At 38.1% G+C, this 19354-nt stretch overlaps 1 protein-coding gene and 1 long non-coding RNA gene across 2 annotated transcripts in view; one reads left to right on the forward strand and one right to left on the reverse strand.

The window, feature by feature from the left end:
• The window catches only part of SPTA1 (spectrin alpha, erythrocytic 1), a 67819-nt gene that overhangs the window by 10838 nt on the left and 37627 nt on the right, over positions 1-19354 (forward strand). The window contains exons 8-20 of the mRNA XM_081485759.1: positions 141-276; positions 378-479; positions 2086-2223; positions 2829-2939; positions 4538-4615; positions 4746-4901; positions 6447-6651; positions 8023-8204; positions 12025-12268; positions 13554-13676; positions 15929-16146; positions 16909-17001; positions 18632-18769. Coding sequence (XP_081341885.1) covers positions 141-276; positions 378-479; positions 2086-2223; positions 2829-2939; positions 4538-4615; positions 4746-4901; positions 6447-6651; positions 8023-8204; positions 12025-12268; positions 13554-13676; positions 15929-16146; positions 16909-17001; positions 18632-18769 — 1924 coding nt within the window. The remainder of the gene's footprint in view (positions 1-140; positions 277-377; positions 480-2085; positions 2224-2828; positions 2940-4537; positions 4616-4745; positions 4902-6446; positions 6652-8022; positions 8205-12024; positions 12269-13553; positions 13677-15928; positions 16147-16908; positions 17002-18631; positions 18770-19354) is intronic.
• The window catches only part of LOC145504624 (uncharacterized), a 57057-nt gene continuing 52902 nt past the window's right edge, over positions 15200-19354 (reverse strand). The window contains exon 6 of the long non-coding RNA XR_014052339.1: positions 15200-18833. This is a non-coding gene — a long non-coding RNA (uncharacterized LOC145504624). The remainder of the gene's footprint in view (positions 18834-19354) is intronic.

A 19354-nucleotide genomic window follows, 5' to 3' on the forward strand; every position in this document is an offset into this window, starting at 1 on the left:
GGAAGTATATCAGAGGAATGAAGGGTTAGGTTTAATGCAAAAAGATGTTGTACATCTTAGCCCAACCCATCTCTGACTCTTTGTTCAATGTCCGTTTTCATCTGGTTCCTCCTTTCTGTCTTTTCCTTTACCTTTTCCAGGTACCAGCGGTTCTTATCCGACTATGATGAGCTCTCAGGTTGGATGGAGGAAAAGACTGCTCTGATCAATGCTGATGAGCTGCCCATAGATGTGGCTGGTGGGGAAGCCCTACTGGACAGGCATCAGCAGCATAAGGTAGAGAGGAAGAGCCTCGCTAGTAGGAGGAAGAAGGAGGTGCCAACAATGCCAGAAGATTTCTTGCTTCATTTTAACACATTTTTGTCTTGTGGTCACAGCATGAGATTGATTCTTATGATGACCGATTTCTATCTGCTGATGAGACTGGTCGAGCCCTGCTGGATGCCAATCATGAAGCATCTGATGAAGTTCTGAAAAAGGTAATCCAGTTTAACAGAATGTGTGAAATTTTGATGCGTAGCCTTCACTTAATCTCTTACTAATTGACAATCTCTGAATGGAAAGAAGGCGGAAGACGTATAAATATCTTAACATAGATCCAGATTTCACATTGCTTCCTTCATATGTTGCTTTAGCTAGTTTGAAGGTTTTGAAATTCTCAGATCTTGATGTGTGCTTCCTCATCTCTGAGACGTTAGTCAGTCTAACTAATTTCATCACTTGAAAGTGAAAGCATTAGTTGCTCAGTCATGTCTAACTCTGTGACGCCATGGACAGTAGCCTGCCAGGCTCCTCTGCCCATATAATTCTCCAGCAAGAATACTAGAGTGGGTAGCGATTCCCTTCTCCAGGAGATCTTCCTGACCCAGGGATTGAAACCAGGTGTCCTGCAAGTACAGGCAGATTCTTTACCATTTGATCCAAGAAATCTCCATGCCATCTTGCCTTGTCATATGTGCTCTGTTGTGTCACTTTCCCATGCTAGTGTCTAGATGGTGAATTCTTTGAGAACTGCTCCTTATTCATCTTTGGGATCCCTAAGGTACCTAGCATGGTTCCTGGTACATGGCTCCTTTTCTTATCTCCTCTATACAATCTCATATCAAGCTGATTTTCCTATATCTGTGTTTCTGAAATCTTCATTAAACAACAGGAAAGCTTTACACACTGCCATCATCATAATCTTCTAGATCCCAAGGGCTCACCTAAACCTCCTGATCCCTGAGACATTTTGCTCTAGCCACAGAGTCATAGGAACTCCTGGGATGATAACTGAAATAAGATTTGCAGGTTCTCTGCATCTCATTAGCTTCCAAGCACAGCCACCAGCCCTATATGATGAAGACTGAGATGACTATATTTTCAACTCATCAAAAACCCTAAGGGAAAAATATAATATGAATCTTTATTTTTAACAATTTTCTGCCAAAGGAAGAGTGGAACTCTAAAACCTTGAAATTCTGAGAATTTGTACCATTTTTGATGGAATTAACACAGCAGTTTTAATAAGCTGGGATTTCTCAGACAAATGCTTGAGCAGAAACAAAGGCTCTCTTGAGTTTGAGAATGTCCCTTTTTCCTTGATGGTTTTCATTTGCATTTGAAATAGAATAAAAACTTCTCAATCTGATCATTTAAGTGCCCTGTGAACTTGAATTTGATGAAATGTCCACCTTTTTTAGACACTGCAGTTTTCTCTGGAGCACTTCGTATAATCTAATGATTACCTGGAATAATTACTTACTTGTGGTATTATGTCCTCCTATAATCCTGATCCCCACTTCTCTGCCCTTTAAATCTTGGTTTGATACAATAGTTTCTATACTTCTACCCCCTGTTTCTTTGAATCAATTAATCTTTTCTTCTTTATTTATACACAGTAAGTATACCTCTATTATGGTATTTCTCCCATTTTTTTATATACTTCAGGGATTTACTTAGTTGTAGGAGCCTTAAGAGAAAAACCCATTATTCTATTCATTTTTTTCCTGCAAAGAGCCTTGCATTTATTAGATGCTCAGTGAAAGTAGGATAAAATAAATTCATTTAATATCTTCCTGGTCTTTTACCTCTTCCTTTCCAAAGAGAGCAGCACTTACCTACAACTGGGCCGCTCTGCTGGAGCTGTGGGAGAAGCGTCGGCAGCAGTATGAGCAGTGCTTGAACCTGCACCTCTTCTACCGTGACAGCGAGCAAGTAGACAGTTGGATGAGCAGACAAGAGGTAATACAGGGGCTCAGGGAGTGTCCAGAAACCATTTCTCCTGCTCCTCATTCACTACTATCAGCATCCTCACCACCACTTCATTTCACCTGGGAACTAGAGGGTGAGCCACAAGGAGGAGAAAAGATCGACCCTCTCTGTAAGGCTCTTGAATTTCCCTCATGGATAAATTCACAGGAAAAATATTTAAATACAAAGCACAGAGTTTTTAAGCTTCTCTTAACATGAGGCAAAATGAACATCCAACTGTTAAGGGATCGGCGAAAGAAAAATGTGATGAGTCAGGGCAGGGCTAACCAGAGATTTTCTGGTGGAGGTGAGTGGTCCTCCTGAGGATTTGCGAACACAGAATCATGCTTAGATTGGTTGGTTCAGACACTGAGATGAAGGTGATAAATTTGGATGAGAAGGTTGGGAAGGGAACTCTGAAGCTGAGGTTCTGCTCTTTGAGGTTAGTCTCTATCTCCTCTCTTACCTTGTGTTAATTCCCATCTTGCTTTCCATCCCCCTCACCTCCTTTCTTATTCCTTTTCTCATAGATATTCCAAGGGGAATGATTTTCACTGATGAGGCACAGCTGGGATGTATCTTTCTGTCTTCTACAGGCCTTCCTGGAAAATGAGGACCTTGGAAATTCCTTGGGCAGTGTACAAGCCCTTCTTCAGAAGCATGATGATTTTGAGGATGCTTTTACTGCCCAGGAGGAGAAGATCACAGTAAGAAATGGGCCCTGGTTTGGGCATTGGCTTCATTTTTTTTTTTAATCTTTAATTGGAGGATAATTGCTTTACAATGTTATGCTGATTTCTGTCTTACAACAATGTGAATCAGCCATAAGTATACATATATTCCCTCCCTCTTGGACCTCCTTCCCAATGGGCACTCCATCCCACACCTCTAGATTGTCACAGAGCACCAGGTTGAACTCCCTGTGTTATACACATCTCATAGATTACCAATCCTTAGAATCACTCATAACTATCAGACATGAGGGTTGTTTTTAAAAGAGAAAACATCCAGACAAATAATCATATCCATTTTTTATCAACACATTTCTTATTCCACAAAGCATATTTAGAAAGTATTTATTTTTTAATTTTTTTAAGAATTAGATAAATTTATTTTTTTTAAATTAATTTACTTGTAGGATAATTCCTTTAAAGTATTGTGATTTTTTTTAGAAAGTTTTTAAAGATTTTGAGCAATTTATATTTTCTGATACAGTGCCTGATTGTCTTATTTTTTCTGCAGTGTAAATAGAAACTATGATATCCATATCCAATATGAATCATAACTTAAAAGTTTGGATGTACTATTTATATTTTTTAGTCTTTTCCTCTCTAGTAATATCTCCATTTAGCTTTCTTTAGTAATATCTAGATATCTAGGTATTATCTATTTTTTCCTATATATCTTCATCTATATGTTTTGCATTTAATGCTGCTATAATTTTCTTGTGAACCTTAAGTTACACTGTCCCAGAAACTTGTCAATACATAAGCAAGTCTCAGAGAAGTAAGAGGGAGACTTTATTTGTCCAATGCATATATACTATATGTCTTTGGCTGTCTCCTAGGATGGTACTGGAGTTAGCTAAAACTTGCACATGTGCATATATACCACCAGCAACAACAACAATAACCACAAAACTCCAAATTTTCTTTGTTAATCTTCAGTCAATACAGAGCTTATTATAGTCCCTTCCCAGTTCATATGCTCATTAGGTTGATTTTCATCGGTAAAAGATAACAATGTAAAATAAATCATTGTTTATTAAATACTATTTGTAATTTTACATCATTTTCCTATCCCCAATCAATTAATTCATCCTGAGCAATTTTGAGAGTTTATGAATGAATATGAGTCAAAATTCACATGTATAATTTGACTCCATTTCCCATATAGCTAGAGATAGAGATGAAGGTGAAAAAGTACATATGGTATATGATGGATGGATGAGTGAATAGATAGATAGATAGATAGATAAAGACTGGCCATTGAACAAGGTTGTATCAACAATGCTTCTTAAAAATTTAAAAATAGATCAAATATTCACCTCATAGTGAAAACAGGATTCATTCACTGTAACCTAGATTAAGAAGAAACTACTGTGGCATAGAGAAAATAATTAACCTGCCTGAGATTTACATTTTGAAATACAATTTATAACAGAAATCAGAAGTAGGACCCAGATCTTCTGACCCTGAATCTTGTCCTCTTTCCACATTGTCATGCTTCCTCTTTAAACAGCTAGCCAAACTGTGGACACTTACTCAGTGCCAATGAGAGAAAAACAGTTGTTTTTTTTTTCCAGACCGTAGACGAGACTGCAACCAAACTGATTGATGATAATCACTATGACTCAGAGAACATCGCTGCTATCCGGGATAGGGTATGTGCATCTGCCTGCCTGTGCACCCGAGTCAGGGAAGATGTGGCGCATTGTTAACCATGGTAGGCAGTAGATCTCAGGCATCCATATTTTATTTTTCTGACAGTGAGTTTGTTTATGGTTTTTGCAGCTGTTGGCCCGACGGGACGCTCTACGAAAGAGGGCTGCTACTAGACGCGGATTGCTGGAGGATTCATTCCTTCTGCAACAACTGTATCAGGACTCAGATGACCTTAAGAACTGGATCAACAAAAAGAAAAAGTTGGCAGATGATGAAGATTACAAGGTAGGCAGGATTGCAGACCCTGGACATACTCATTGATACTTAATTTCATGGAATTAGAGTCTTGAAACTGAAAAGGCAATAGTGTTCAGCTGGTGAGCCTCATTTTATAGATGGAAAGACAGAGTCTCAGAGAAGGGCAATGATTCTTCCAAGACTGTACTTCTAATTTCCAATTTTCCAGTACCCTGTTGCCCATCACCCCTTTTCCCTGGCACAATTTCCAGCGGTCCCTAACAGAGCGAGAGAAAGCAAGAACTCTCCTTATTTAGCTGCATATCCCCTTTTCTACTGCTCTATGCACTCTTATAGTAGAAAAATGTTGGGTCTAATCATAATGTACATTCAGGCTACCAGGAACTCAGAATTAATCTAATGATTTGATACAATATAGACTTACTGCTTTGTAGTTGGAAAGGAACATTTCCTTATTTTACAGATGAAGAAACCAGGATCTGAATTGTGTAGTGAGTTGCCCAAGGTTAACCAATTATTTAGACCTGTTTAACATAGAGTTAGACACATGAATTCTCTTGGGGGAAAGTAAACACTGGGCTTGAATTCACTCTCTGTCTTGTTTTAGTTTGTGTGACTTTGAAAAATTCCTGAATTATCTATGAGCCACACATACGTTTCTTTACTTTGGTATTGTATAAAACATATTTTTCACTCACAATATAAATTATTAATAGGTTTCCCTTATGGCACTGTGGTAAAGAATCTGCCTGCCAATGTGGGAGATGCAAAGAGAAGTGGGTTAGATCCCTGTGTCAGGAAGATCCCCTGGAGTAGGAAGTGGCAACCTGCTCCAGTATTCCTGCCTGGAAAATCCCATGGACAGAGGGGCCTAGCTGGCTACAGTCCATGGGGTCACAGAGAGTCGAACATGACTAAGTGACTGAGCATGATAAACTGTTAACTATTTTGCACACACACCCACACATACACTCACAAATTTTTGCATTTACAGTCAGGACTGGAATCAGTCTCTTGATTTCTAGGCCAATATCTATTCACTGTATTTACTTTCTAGATATCATTTAGTCTTAAATGTGTACCTCTGATGCTCTTGTTCTAATATTCTTTTGATAGAACTTTGAGCATCTAATTTGTAACTTTCATTCTGTAAAACTCAGCAGTATGTGCTTGTGTTCTCTAGAGGAGTTATAGTTCCAGTGTATGTAGGGTAAACAAGTCTTCTCTGCTAAAGGCAGGAATGGAAAATGATATCCATCTTTCATGACAGCTGTGATTGATTGATAATCCTTACATATGGTGTCATATTTAAAATGATTTTCAGGCTGTATCCAGACTCAGTAGAAATAAATTTAGGGGGTCATTAGCCATGTCTGCCATTTGTATGAAAGGAACGATTGGTCATAGTTTCCTGAGCATCTTCTGGCTCTGTACTTGGACTAGGACAGTTCTGCCTTATATCCTCTTCTTAGCTCACTTAGATTTATAGTGAAAAGAAATTCCTGTCCTCAAAATATCTGCCCCTCATTTTTCAAGGAATTGTTTTCTTTCATTGTTTTCATTTTCTCTCAGGATACACTGAACTTGAAGAGCCAGGTTCAAAAGCAGAAAATCTTTGAAGAAGAATTGGCAGCTAATGAGATCCGGCTCAATAATATACAGAAAACTGGCCAGGAGATGATTGATAGCAATCATTATGCCTCCGAAAGTGTAGCTGCTCGTTTGAATGAAGTTGCCAGCCTCTGGACTGAACTGCTGGATGCTACAGAGCAGAAAGGTTAGAAGCAGAGTTTTTTAAGAAATGAATTCCTAAATTCTGAAACCCACCTTCATCTTTACCACCTTGAATTTACCTGGTGGCCTCTGTGAGAAGGGAGGGATGCTACTCATTTGCTTCCCTGTGTCTTCCTCTATTGGTCAAGAAATTTAAAAAAATCTAACCTAAACTTATCACACTATATATTAACACAATTCTTTTCTTCAGATATGTAGGTCTTTTCGACTGAAATTATATTTGTTTTCTTTTCACTTTTCTCCTCTTTTTTCTTCCTCTTGAATAAATATTCAGGTACTGTGAATTCAATATTGACTATACATCTAAAATGAGTGTCCATAAATTCAATTATACATCTTTTTGTTCTATAAATGAAGCAACATATTCTGACTCAGGTTATTAAATTTGGCATTAAAAATATGGTTGTTACCAAATGTGATGTTCCCATGATATTTTATTCTTATGAAAAGGCTTGATGACTTGCTTTTTCCACCTATCTGGACATATTCAGTTTCTGTTGTAAGCTCTTATAAAATTCCCATGTCTGCTTGAATAGCCTCTACTTAAATTTAACTTCACCTCTTACTTTGGAAAGCAAATCAATCATCATAATTAACACAAATAATGATGTTTTTTCTGTCAATAGTCCCTTTGTTATAAACATTATCTATAGACATGCCTCTGTCCTGGTTATAGAAAAGATACATCATACTGATTTTGTCGGATATCCTGATTTTTGGTTTAGGAAAAAAAAATCAACTTGACTGTAACAAGAAGTTGCTGTTACTTCATGTCATAGTAATTGTTGCACAGAAATAATGCAAATGATTGCTATAAGATCATATGATAAAGAATTTAGCTGAGAACAGTGGATAATCAAGATATTTTCTGGAAGAGAAAATTGTAAGGTGTGGTTTGTGATAAAGAACAGGCACTAAGGCAGAAGTGGCTGATGGCTAGCAAAGTTCTGAGAAAGATATTTAGGAAAAGATACTTCAAAATTTCAAACTGAGCTAACCCAAAGTTTTATTCTTTTCTTGGAAAATGACATGTTTATGCTTAAATCCCTTTGAAAGGGAGGTCTCAATAGAGAATAACAAGTGACAAGATAGTTAAAAATCTAACATAGGCCCATACCTCAACAAGAAATGAACATATTGTTAATATCTGTCTTGAGAACACTACTATCTTCAAAAGCAAATCCTATCTGAATTCTACAAATTAATGGTAATTTCTTATATAATCACATGTTAGATAGTTATATTTTTCCCATTGGACTATCCAAACATTATATTATTCCTTAAGTTGGTATAATTTGTAATAGCATATAATGAGGATAAGTTATGATATCTTACACCTGATGTCTTTTCCTAGGGATCCAGTTGAATGAAGCTAATAAACAGCTGCAATTTGAAAATAATGCAGAAGACCTGATGCAATGGCTGGAGGAAGTGGAATGGCAGGCTAGATCTCAGGATTATGGGAAAGGCCTAGCAGATGTACAGAATCTGCTCAGGAAACATGGCCTCCTGGAGTCTGCTGTGGCTACTCGTCAGGTTTGTTGCTAGCTCTTTGACCAATTGTGGGCCAAGTTACCTATATACATTCTGAGCACATTCATCATAATTATTATTTAAAAAAAAGAGTGAGAGCAGGAAGCTGTTAGGTATTTAGAATAGGAAAAAGAAGTCCCAAATGGTGGTGAAGAAAGATGAAGAAAGGAAAAAGCCCACCAAAATGAAACAAAAAATCTGCAGACCGGAGTGAAGAACTCAGGTGAAACAAACATGCCCCTTTCTTGGCTAGCCCAATTTGCATGGGGGAGGCTCACTGGGGAGGAGACAAAACGTATAAAAAGAGGAAGCTAAGACGGATTGAGGCCTCTCCTTTGGGGTCAGCCTGCCCTCACGCCTCAAGTGTGTACTATCCTCTGCTTGCCAAATAAAACTGAGCAATAACCAAGCTGTAACACTGGTCCACCGTTTCAAATCTTTGCTCTCACGTGATAGAACTGAAGAAATTACACACTCCCTCAACATATCTGGTGCCATGACTTTGATAATATGCCCAGGGAGTGTGTAATTTCCTTGGTTCTGTCTCTCAGCAGCAAAGATTTGAAATGGTGGATCAGTGTTACAGCTTGGTAACAGTTCAGTTTTATTCGGCAAGCAGAAGATAGTACACCCTTGAGGCGTGAGGGTGGGCCAACCCCAAAGGAGAGGCCTCAATCCATCTTGGTTTCCTCTTTTTATACATTTTGTCTCCTCCCCCCTGAGCTTGCCCTATGCAAATTGGGCTAGCCAAGAAGGGCGTGTGTTCGTTTCACCTGAGGTTCTCACTCCAGTCCACAGATATTCTTCTGTTTCATTTTCGTGGGCTTTGTCCTTTCTTTATTTTTCTTCACCACCATTTTGGACTCCTTTTTCCTACTCTAACTTTAGAACCTAACAAAGCCAAAGGTAAAAATTCAAAACATTTAGTTGGTCAACTACCTCTTTCCAGTAACTCCTTTATCCAGCTATTCTTCTCGGTGCCTGGTGTCTTTTGTCAGAACCCCATGGCTGATATAAGACTTTATTGACTCTTCTAAATATGACACTGTACTCTCAATCCAGAAACCTGGATTTTATATAGCCTTATCACTTACCAGTTCTGTGGTGTATCTTTTCAACTTTTTGCAACTCTGTTTACTTACCTGTAAACTGAAAGTTTGGATAAAATTGTATCTTTCTATTCTGGCATCCTACAATTCAAAACTTGAAATATTTTTAATTGTACCAATTTTTTTTTCTTAAGAAAATTGAAACCCAGAGAAATAAAGTGACTTCTCCAATGTCACAAAGAAAATTAACAGCAGGGCCAGGACTATGAAACAGATGTCTAGGCTGTTGGTTTCAAAGTTACCCACTGATATCACACCAGACTATTTTTTTAAGTAAATTTATCCAGCAAGTTTTTAAAGTATAGATGTTACCGAGTCCAAGCTCACTCTGCTAGTCACACAACAGGCCAATGAATCCAAGAGATGAGATGTTGAGGCAATGAAGAGACTTTAATTGGGGAGCCAGCAGACCAGGAAAAAGGCAGGCTGATGCCTCAAAATAGCCATCTTGTTGGGATCTGGATGCCAGGTTCTTTTATCAATCAGAGAGAAAGAAGCAATGAGGAACTAAAGTCAAAAGGCAGAATAGAGAGGGAGAGACAGTGGGAAAGTCAAGTGAAAGGGTCTTCAGTCTTGCAAAACATCTCCAAGAGAATGTCCAGCCTGCAAAAGTGGTGTGTTAATCTCTTCTATTCACAGGTGGGCAGGGACAAGCTATCTGTCTGTAAGCTGAGCAAAGGCACTTTAGTTCACAGTCAAGCGAAGGGGCAGGATCCTCCAGGAAAACCACTGAGTGTGATTATAATAACAAAAGCAATGAAAAACAAGTCAAAGAAACAGTTTTCAACATGGCGTCAGAATTGGCTTCCTCCCTGCAGCAGAGATACTCTATGTGAGTTTCTAGAGAATTCAGTGGAAATCAACTCCCAGTTGACTCAATTTCTCACCCTAGGAATCCAAGCTTGTATTCAATTGAGAACAGTTAATATTATCAAGCCTTAGGTTCCAGAAAGTCTGCGGGCTACTGCTCATGATCCTCAAGCAGTTAATTTCTTCCATTTGGTGGTGGTTTTAGCATCTGAAAAACTCAGGAAATATGCATCAGATACTATTATCTGGCTACTTCAGAAAGGAGCTAACACAGAAGGTATGGGGGAGGGATTTGTCCCAGGAAGGCCCATAGGGTCCTGCTTGGTTATTCTGCTGGTTGGAGTAGAAGCTAAGATATCATGCTTGCAAAAGAAATTTTAGATATGGACTATCAAAGCTGGAAAAGGTCATAAATATTCTCTAGCCTTTACTATATATTATATATATTAAATGTTCTCTAAAGTCTTTATTATATAGCTGAGGAAACTAATATTAAAACAGGTGGAGAGCTGGATAAAATAGCAACTGCCTCTCAGCCAAGTCTATCTCTTTAGTCTGAGGCACCATGCACTACATTAGCTTTCAATAGTACAGTGGTGCCATAATCATGATGACAATTACTATGTTTTAAAATCACTCTATTATACAATGATGTTTTTCAAAGTTAAACTGTCCTAAGAGATGAGAACAGTTGGCTAGTAGAAGATTTTAATTTTAACTCTTTATGGAGTCTTTAATTCTTTATTGAGAAGTGAGTATACACTTTAAGAAGCTACTGATGATCAATGGTTTGTTCCAAATAGAGAAGAGATAGAGCAAACCTTGTGTAGGTTGAGCACAGAATGGCAAACTAGGATAAGTAAAACCAATACCTGCTGTATGTATGTCTTTTAGAACTTATTTTATCATCAACTGCCCATCCCAACAACAAAATGAAACAAGCAGAAAAACAAAACTCATGTGTGCTGTGCTACTGCTGGACAGTCATAGTTGACCTCATTAATAAAGATGAAATGAATCTCTCGTATCTATTTTACTGTGCAGTAATATGATTAAAATTTTATTTCTAGGAAGACTCCTCAAACTTCTGCTTCTGTTTTTCTCCTTTCCCATGTATAAGTCAAATGGCAACAGTTATTTCCTTAGATTCGTACAACTAGTAGCCAAAGAAAGGCCTTTGGATTTCTCTTTATGGGGTTCTGACACTCGTTTTGCAGAGCCACATTTCATCTCACAGGCACTGTTCTTGCTCTGCAACAAATGATAATAGCTCATTATAAAGGACAAGAAAGGAGTTGGAAGAGGGATTGAGATAGAAAAAGCCTCCTACTATCTTCTTTGGGGCCTCAATTTAGCAACACTCCCAATCAAGGAAGGCTTTGTAGCTCTGGTTTCCCTGATTTCTTTGGTGCCCTCTATAAATATTTTGTCCTTTCTAGCACATGACTTCGGGGCTTCCCAGCGGCTCAGTGGTAAAGAATCCACCTGCCAATGCACAAGATGTGGGTTTGATCCCTGGATGGGGAGGATCCCCTGGAGAAGGAAATGACATCCTTTCCAATATTCTTGCCTGAGAAATTCCATGGATAGAGGAGCCTGGTGGGCTACAGTCCATGGTATTGCAAAAGAGCCAGACATGATTTAAATGACAACATGTTATTTCAGAACTATTTTCCTATAAATAGCTTTTGGCATGATGAATTGGTTCTTAGCGTAGCAACCTCTCCCACTCTTTTTCACTGATTTGATTTAGAAGTTTAAACATAAGCACGCATGGGAGCTGATTCTCCTTATCACCCCCTGTCCAACAGCAACCCCCCACCCCAGATACCAGATACCAAACTCTCATCCTTTTCTTACTAAATTATGGGACTTTCTGACCCTCCATTCTATTTCTCCCTTAGGATCAGGTGGATACCCTCACAGACCTGGTGACATATTTTGAAGAAATAATCCATCCCGATGCTGGGAACATACGGGAAAGGCAGGAGTACCTGGTATCCCGGTTTGAAGCCCTGAAAGAGCGACTGGCCTATAGGAAGAATAAGCTCATTAACTTTTTCCACCTGTACCAGATCCAAAGAGATACAGAGGATGAGGAGGCCTGGATCCAGGAGACAGAACCCTCAGTGGCTTCCACCTACCTTGGTTAGTAAGTCATACAGCATCAGCAGGCAGAGCCAGAAGAAGAAGACCAAGGTCTACAGTTGGTTTGAAAGATCAGGAACACAGTAACTAAGTTTATGCTCAGGTCTTTCCCCACAGACACTTGAAAATTTTTCAAGCTTTCAAAGAAAAAAAAAAAGATTTTAGAAAAATTTATATGAGAAGTTTACCTCCTAAAACTAAGCATGAAGAATGCCACAGATTTAAGGCCTCTGGGAAGAGCTAAAATATGAGCAGCTTTTTGCTACTTGCTCTACTTAAGTTATTGTCAAGGTCCTTGGCTGAGTGGTCATGGTTAATGTTTGAGGTACCAAGTGTTTCTGTCTACATTGTCAGTAGTTCCCTTTTATAAGGGGAGTTTTCACAAGGATATATTAATATATGAGCTATTACAAAGATAAAAGGAATGAAACAGCAGATGCAGTACATTTTTTTCCTTTGGAAGCTATTGGTTTACCATTGTTAAAGCCAGGACACTTGCGTTGAAATAGAGAAAAACGTGCACACAAATATAATGTAAATGTAATTTACGTATATTAGGTACATCTGTGAGAGACTGGATCATGATGACAGGAGGAACTAGTATGGGAAAACTTCCTAGAAGAGAAAAGATATCTTTGAAGGAGAGATGAGCGTAGAGATTTGCAGACATTTAGTGTGAAGTATACAGTGGAAAATTTTGGAGGAAAGAGAGGTGAAGCTTGGATGGGAGACAGGGAGGATGAAGTAGCTGGAGCCAGAGGCTTTAGAAGAAGGAAGAAATTAATACTATGTAGTTTTTATTATGTGTTTGTTAATGTTAACCAATGGTGAGGCACCTTTTGTAAATTATTTCTAATCCTTACAAAGAAAATTACAGAACAGTTATTATTAGTTTAGAGGATTTAATAACTTTCTGGTACCTATAGAAATTAGTTAGTGGAAGAGCCTGCTTTTTATACTACAGTGTGTTGAAAGAAACTGGTTGCATGATATATTGAAAGTTTGAGCTGAAGAGTTACTTGTCTTTCTACCTATCATCCAAAGAGAAGAATGATTTATTCCTCATTTTTTGTAAAATAATAAATTGAAATTTCTTAGTACAAAGAGGCAAGGGGAAGAACAAAGCCAAGCAGAGATAATTAATTCAGACAATGTAAATTTTAGGAAGCCTGCTTAATGAATTCAACAGGAAGAACTTGTAGGTCCAAGAGTTAAAAAGAAGTAGAATAATACCTTCTTATTCTGTGTACTGCAACAATGACCTTGAAATTATTTTTATCTCTAGGCAAAGACCTGATTGCCTCCAAGAATCTTCTGAACAGACACCATGTCATCCAGGCTAATATTGCCAGCCATGAGCCACACATCCAAATGATCACAGAGAAGGGAAACAAAATGGTAGAGGAAGGTATGTATGATTCGGATTGAAATGACCTGTCACCACTTTGCCAAATTTATGGGAAGAACTTTTTCCAATTTTAGGGCTTAATCCCTTTGTCTACATTGACACTTTTACCTGTATAATTTTCCTTTTAGGTGAAGTTTCTCTAACATTTCCTCGAGTGGAGTCCTGCTAATAATACATTCTCTGGGCTTTTTCTTTGATCTAATCGACTTACTTTTGCCTTCATTTTTGAAACACATTTTCACTGAATATAAAATTATTGTCTGACAGTGTCTTTAAGTATTTTAAAGATGCTGCTGCACATCTTCCGACTTGAATATTTTCTGGTGAGAAGCCTGCTCTCATTCCTGTCTTTGCTCTTTTGTATGTAATGTCTTTTTCCCTCTGACTCTTTAAAGCTTTTTATCACTGACTTTCACCAACTTGGTGTAGTTTTCTTTGTTTCTGCAGCTTTGCAGAAACAAAGATCCAGAGCTTCTTGGATCTGCTTTCTTAGGGAAGCTTTTATTCTGGAACTAATTTAGAGGATTAGTCCACTACTAAGGTACAACCCTTCTGAGGACACTATCTCATGTCTTATAATATCTTTCCACTTTGCAAAATATTTCTCTGTTGTCTCATTTTGTCTAACCTACTGTGTTCATGGTCTCCTTTCCACAGGCTGCAGGGCTGTAGCTCCTCTTGTTTCTGTTGTCTGCCCTCTGGTGGGTGAGATTGGTCTAGGGGTTTGTTATAGGCTTCCTGGTGGAGAGAGACTGGTGCCTGCACTTTGGTTGGTAGAGCTGAGTCTTTTCCCTCTGTTGAGCAGGGTCATATCAGGTGTGTTTTGGGGTGTCTGTGAGCTTAGTATGACTTTAGTCAACTTGCTTTTGCTGATGGGTGGTGCTGTATTCCTCTCTTGCTGGTTGTTTGGTGAGAGGTGTCATGAGCTGGTGCCTGCAGGCAGTTGGGTGGAGCCAGAGCCATGTCCAGATAGATGCCATAGAGGGACCAGGAGGTATCAGACCAGCAGTTGAAACTGGAATATGATATCACAACTGTGGCTAAGGACATACCAGCATCGTATATGCTCAAAAAGGGCAATTTTGACCACTGTATGTCTTTCTATTTTGCTTCTGCAAGTTGTTTCAGTCGTATCCAACTCTTTGTGACCCCATGGAGCATAGCTTGCCAGGATCCTCTGTCCATGGGATACTCCAAGCAAGAATACTCAAGTGGGTTGCCATTCCCTTCTCCAGGAAATTTTCTGGACCCAAAGATTGAATTCGCATCTCCTGCGTTGGCAGGGGGGTTCTTGACCACTAGTGCCACCTGGGAAGCCCTTAAGAGTTTTTTGGTCTACTTCTTTCCAGTCTTCTTTTTCTTCCGCTTTAAGAGTTTCCTGGTACATGTCTGCCAAGGAATGATCAGTCAAATACTCCAGGGGACCTTTGCAAATTTCCAAAACACCCTCCCTGGTACAGTAGTCTTGTCAGTATTCTGCTCCACAAGTTCTAGCTGTCTTGTCTTCCCTCAGCTCTGATCTCTGTCTCAGCATGTTGCGATTGCTATTGATAGTCCTGTTTGGTTTAACCCTCTTAGCACTACAGTGTATACACTGCCCCAGGCCTAAACTGTGGCATTCACAAAGGCATAGCTCATTTCTTTCCCTTCTCTCAGGAGTCACACTCTTGCCTATTGTCTAAAAATCATTATATCTTACAGTCTGTCCTATTTTCTAGTTGTTTAGGATAGGAGAACAATTCTTGTAGTAATAAATTCTTTATGGGCAGAAATGAAAATCTGCTGGTTGATTTTTGCCAACACTTCACTGTATTTTCTTGATTTATCTGTGGTGGTGTTCACCAAATTTCAAAAATGTACTTAATACAATCTAAGAAAAAATTTTGATTCATCGATATTTAAAAAAAAAAACAGAAATGAAAATTAGCTGAGTTTTCTGTTTAGGCTAGAGAATGCATGGTTTTAGTGCTCTGAACAGTACCCACATATAGGTATTTTGTTTTCATTCCCTGCATCAGAGATTGTACCTTCCAATTCATCACCACACATACACTCTATCCCTCATTAACAGCTACCAATGCTTAATCCCACATATGACATTTCAGTTCCTAGGAATTTAGGTAAAATGTCATATTGATTTCATGTAGCATGATCCTCATGTCTCCCTTTCTCTCTCCCAGGTTACCAAAAGGATTAAAGTATAGTGGACATTAATGAGGGTAAAACTCTCCTTTTCTATAACTACCTTATAGGACACTTTGCTGCAGAAGATGTGGCCTCTAGGGTCAAGAGTTTGAATGAGAATATGAAATCTCTCCAGGCTCGAGCTACTAGACGGCAGAATGATCTTAAAGCCAATGTCCAATACCAACAGTACCTAGTCGATCTGCATGAAGCAGAAGCATGGATTAGAGAGAAGGAACCTATAGTAGACAACACCAACTACGGGGCTGATGAAGAAGCAGCTGGGGTAAGGAGAACATAAGGAAAGATATTGTCTAATACTCACCATATTGGTACCAAATATGTACCTAATTAGACTGTGTGATAGTGTTAGATTTTCTTAGATCATTTGGGGTTTCCAGAGTGATAACATTTGGGCTTCCTCTTCTGGGATAACTTGAATTAACAAAAATCCCAAAAGATATGCCACATTTTCCTATTCCCATAGAAATCCATATTTTTTAGAGATTATCTAACCCCCAAAAGGCATGACCAGACATCTATGCCTGACTCAAGTCTCATCCTAAACTTCTCAGGCTAACTTTGGAATTTCACAAGCCAACTATGGTTTTAACATATGCTTAACTACTTTATTATAATAGAGTCAAGCAGACACATTAGGGTAAGAAGAATCTCAAAGGTTATAATTACTCTACATTCCCATTTCTTTATTTTGTTCATTATTCTATGGTGAGCTAGTATAGTATTTCATAAACCCTAGAAATACTTGACATGAACATCTAACGATATGCTAATATTTAATCCTACAAAACAATGTTACCGACAGCATCTTCTTTCAGCTGTGATGTGCATTGATAAAATGTTTGCACAATTTGACTTTATTTTGATTAAAACAAATATATTGAAATTGTTGTTCATTTAACTCCTATTTTTTGATACTTACAAATTTAGTATCTTTTACTAGGAATTAGGACAATACGTATATCATAAAACAAGTTTAGTGTTCTTCCTGTATTTGCTTCTGATGATTTCCCATCAACAAATTCAGGCTCTTTTAAAGAAGCATGAGGCCTTTCTGGTGGATCTGAAGGCTTTTGGAAATAGTATTCAAGCTCTTCGGGAACAGGCAGAAGACTGCCAGGTAAGAAGGACTTAAGTATAACAAGAATCACATTCTCCACTGCAGAGGAAAAGGAATTGTCACAAGTTTTTACTTTACATAGTCTAGGAAGCAATTGCAGTAGAAAATACTGTCTTGTGATCTTTAGGCAGGCACTGTAGCATCTTTGTAGCATCTACAGAGATTCAGTGCAAAAGAATTTCTCAATAAGTGTTATAATTTATTCATTGATATATTTTTGTTTCCTTTTTCCTTTTATATTTCCATTTTCCTTTCTTTTACTTCTTTTATTCGCATCTCTCCTTTTTGTGTTCCTTCCTTTCTTAGTTATTTTTTATACCAACACACATTAAATGTCTACCATGTGCAAGCATGAATAAAAGAATAATTCTGACTTGAAGGAAAGTTACAGGCTATTAGATCATGAATTTTAACAAATAACATGTAATAGATATATGAATGGGAAAAACAATCTCAAAGAAAGAAGAGTTTCATTATCTTGATATTAGAGTGCTGGAGGATAGGAAAATCTTCATAACTGAGGCAAGCCAGTTTATCTGAATTAGTTTTGTAGGGGTGGTTTACTATGCAGATAAGGAGAAGATGGTGAATAAGCTATGAGAGCAAATGCACTGAAGCACAAAATAATCAAATGTATTGTGAGAATGGCAAGACTGCAAGGAGGAAATAAGTGCCTGGAAAGGTGATGGAAGCAGGAATCAACTAAATGATATGGATGTCTCCTGAGTAGAGTGGAAAGAAAAGAGACACACTTTTCACATTCAAGAAATTCTTTCTTATGAGGGGCTCTGAATCCATATACTGCAAGTAGAAAATACATAGGCTTACTATGTCAATAAGTATTTACAGAGTTTTAGTGCTGTGCCTTCCTCAAGCTCTGCAAAGTAGGTACCTACATAAAAACAGGTAGATTTATGAATTGTAAGTTATGAGGAAATAGTACTTGAAGGATACAAAATCAGGGGAGGTACATCTTCACATCCCATCTGAAAAAGATGTGGGTCATTACTTATGAAGGGTGATTGTATTTGTTCATTCTCTCAGAGATAATATATTTGGGGGAAATGAAAATCAGAAAAGACTGTATCTTGGAGGGCAGGTTTCTTGCTAAAGAGAGAAACAAGATATTTGATGTAAGTTTATTTTCTCAAATAGTAAAATTCTAGGCCTTCCCTGTGCTGTAAGTCATTCATCTCTAAAAAAATAAAAATAAAAAAAGTCCACATTTCATCTACAAAATATTTTAAAGACCTAGGGAATGGAGAAGGTGATGAGAGATAGTGGATTTTTCACTTTCTCAATTTTCTGAAACATGGATACATCCAATCCTTTAATATCTGCTTAAGACTGGTGACTTAGAGCATTTAATATGTTTTTGACAAATTAAATTCTTACTTGCTCACTCTATATATGTATTTCCCAGTCTGCCTGTCCCCTGAGAAATGTTAAAATGAAATGATATTTCTAAAGATACCATATTGCAGTAGCTCTGTTACTGGCATCCAGGTAAGAGGTTGTAACCAGGGGCTCCTCCCTTCTTTGGGTGCAGGAACAGCCCACCGTGGGTAGGCTGTACAGAAAGATCTTTCCTATGGGTGACTAGAATGTTCTTTTTCCTATTTTTATTCAGGAACAACAGGCTGCACCTGTGGAGGTGGCTGCTCCAGAAGAGAGGGTTGTGGCCTTATATGACTTCGAGGCCCGCAGCTCCCGAGAAGTCACCATGAAGAAAGATGATGTCTTAACACTGCTCAGTTCCATCAGCAAGGTGACTTTCCTTTCTACTCTTCTCCCCATCAACAAGGTGGCTCTTGCAGTTGACTCTCCCAACCCTGCCAGATATGGATATATTTTACCCAGTCAGTATTTTTCTATTGTTCTCTCTCTTAAATAACCATAATTTATTGAGTAGTATCATCCCTACAGATATTGTGTAGGACCCTGTACATGTCTTTCGAGATTACAAAATACCCATCACACTTAACAAAGTGAAGACTCAAGGAGCTTAAGTAACTAGCCCAAAGACTTATAAGCCATGAGTGACAATTCTATAATATGTTTACAGGATTAAAACTTGTCTCTTTGCCTCATCTTTGCTTGTTCCTATTCTGTGCCAGTGTTCCTAGTAATGGAAAAAAATGGCAGAGCTTAAGAGGAGCCTGGTCAAGGAGAGGTCTTTTGTCAACTTGGTTTTTCTTTAGCCTTTATGACTGTGAGAATAGTAACAAAATATTGTCTAATATTTAAAATATATTTATCATAGGAGCTCACGTAAACAGCAAGGTTCTAATGTACAGCACAGGGAGCTATATTCAATATCCTGTGGTAAAACATAATGGAAAAAATATTTTTA

This window comes from Giraffa tippelskirchi, chromosome 5, assembly GCF_054371585.1.
Source record: "Giraffa tippelskirchi isolate mGirTip1 chromosome 5, T2T-mGirTip1v1.2.pri, whole genome shotgun sequence".
Classification (NCBI taxonomy): domain Eukaryota; kingdom Metazoa; phylum Chordata; class Mammalia; order Artiodactyla; family Giraffidae; genus Giraffa; species Giraffa tippelskirchi.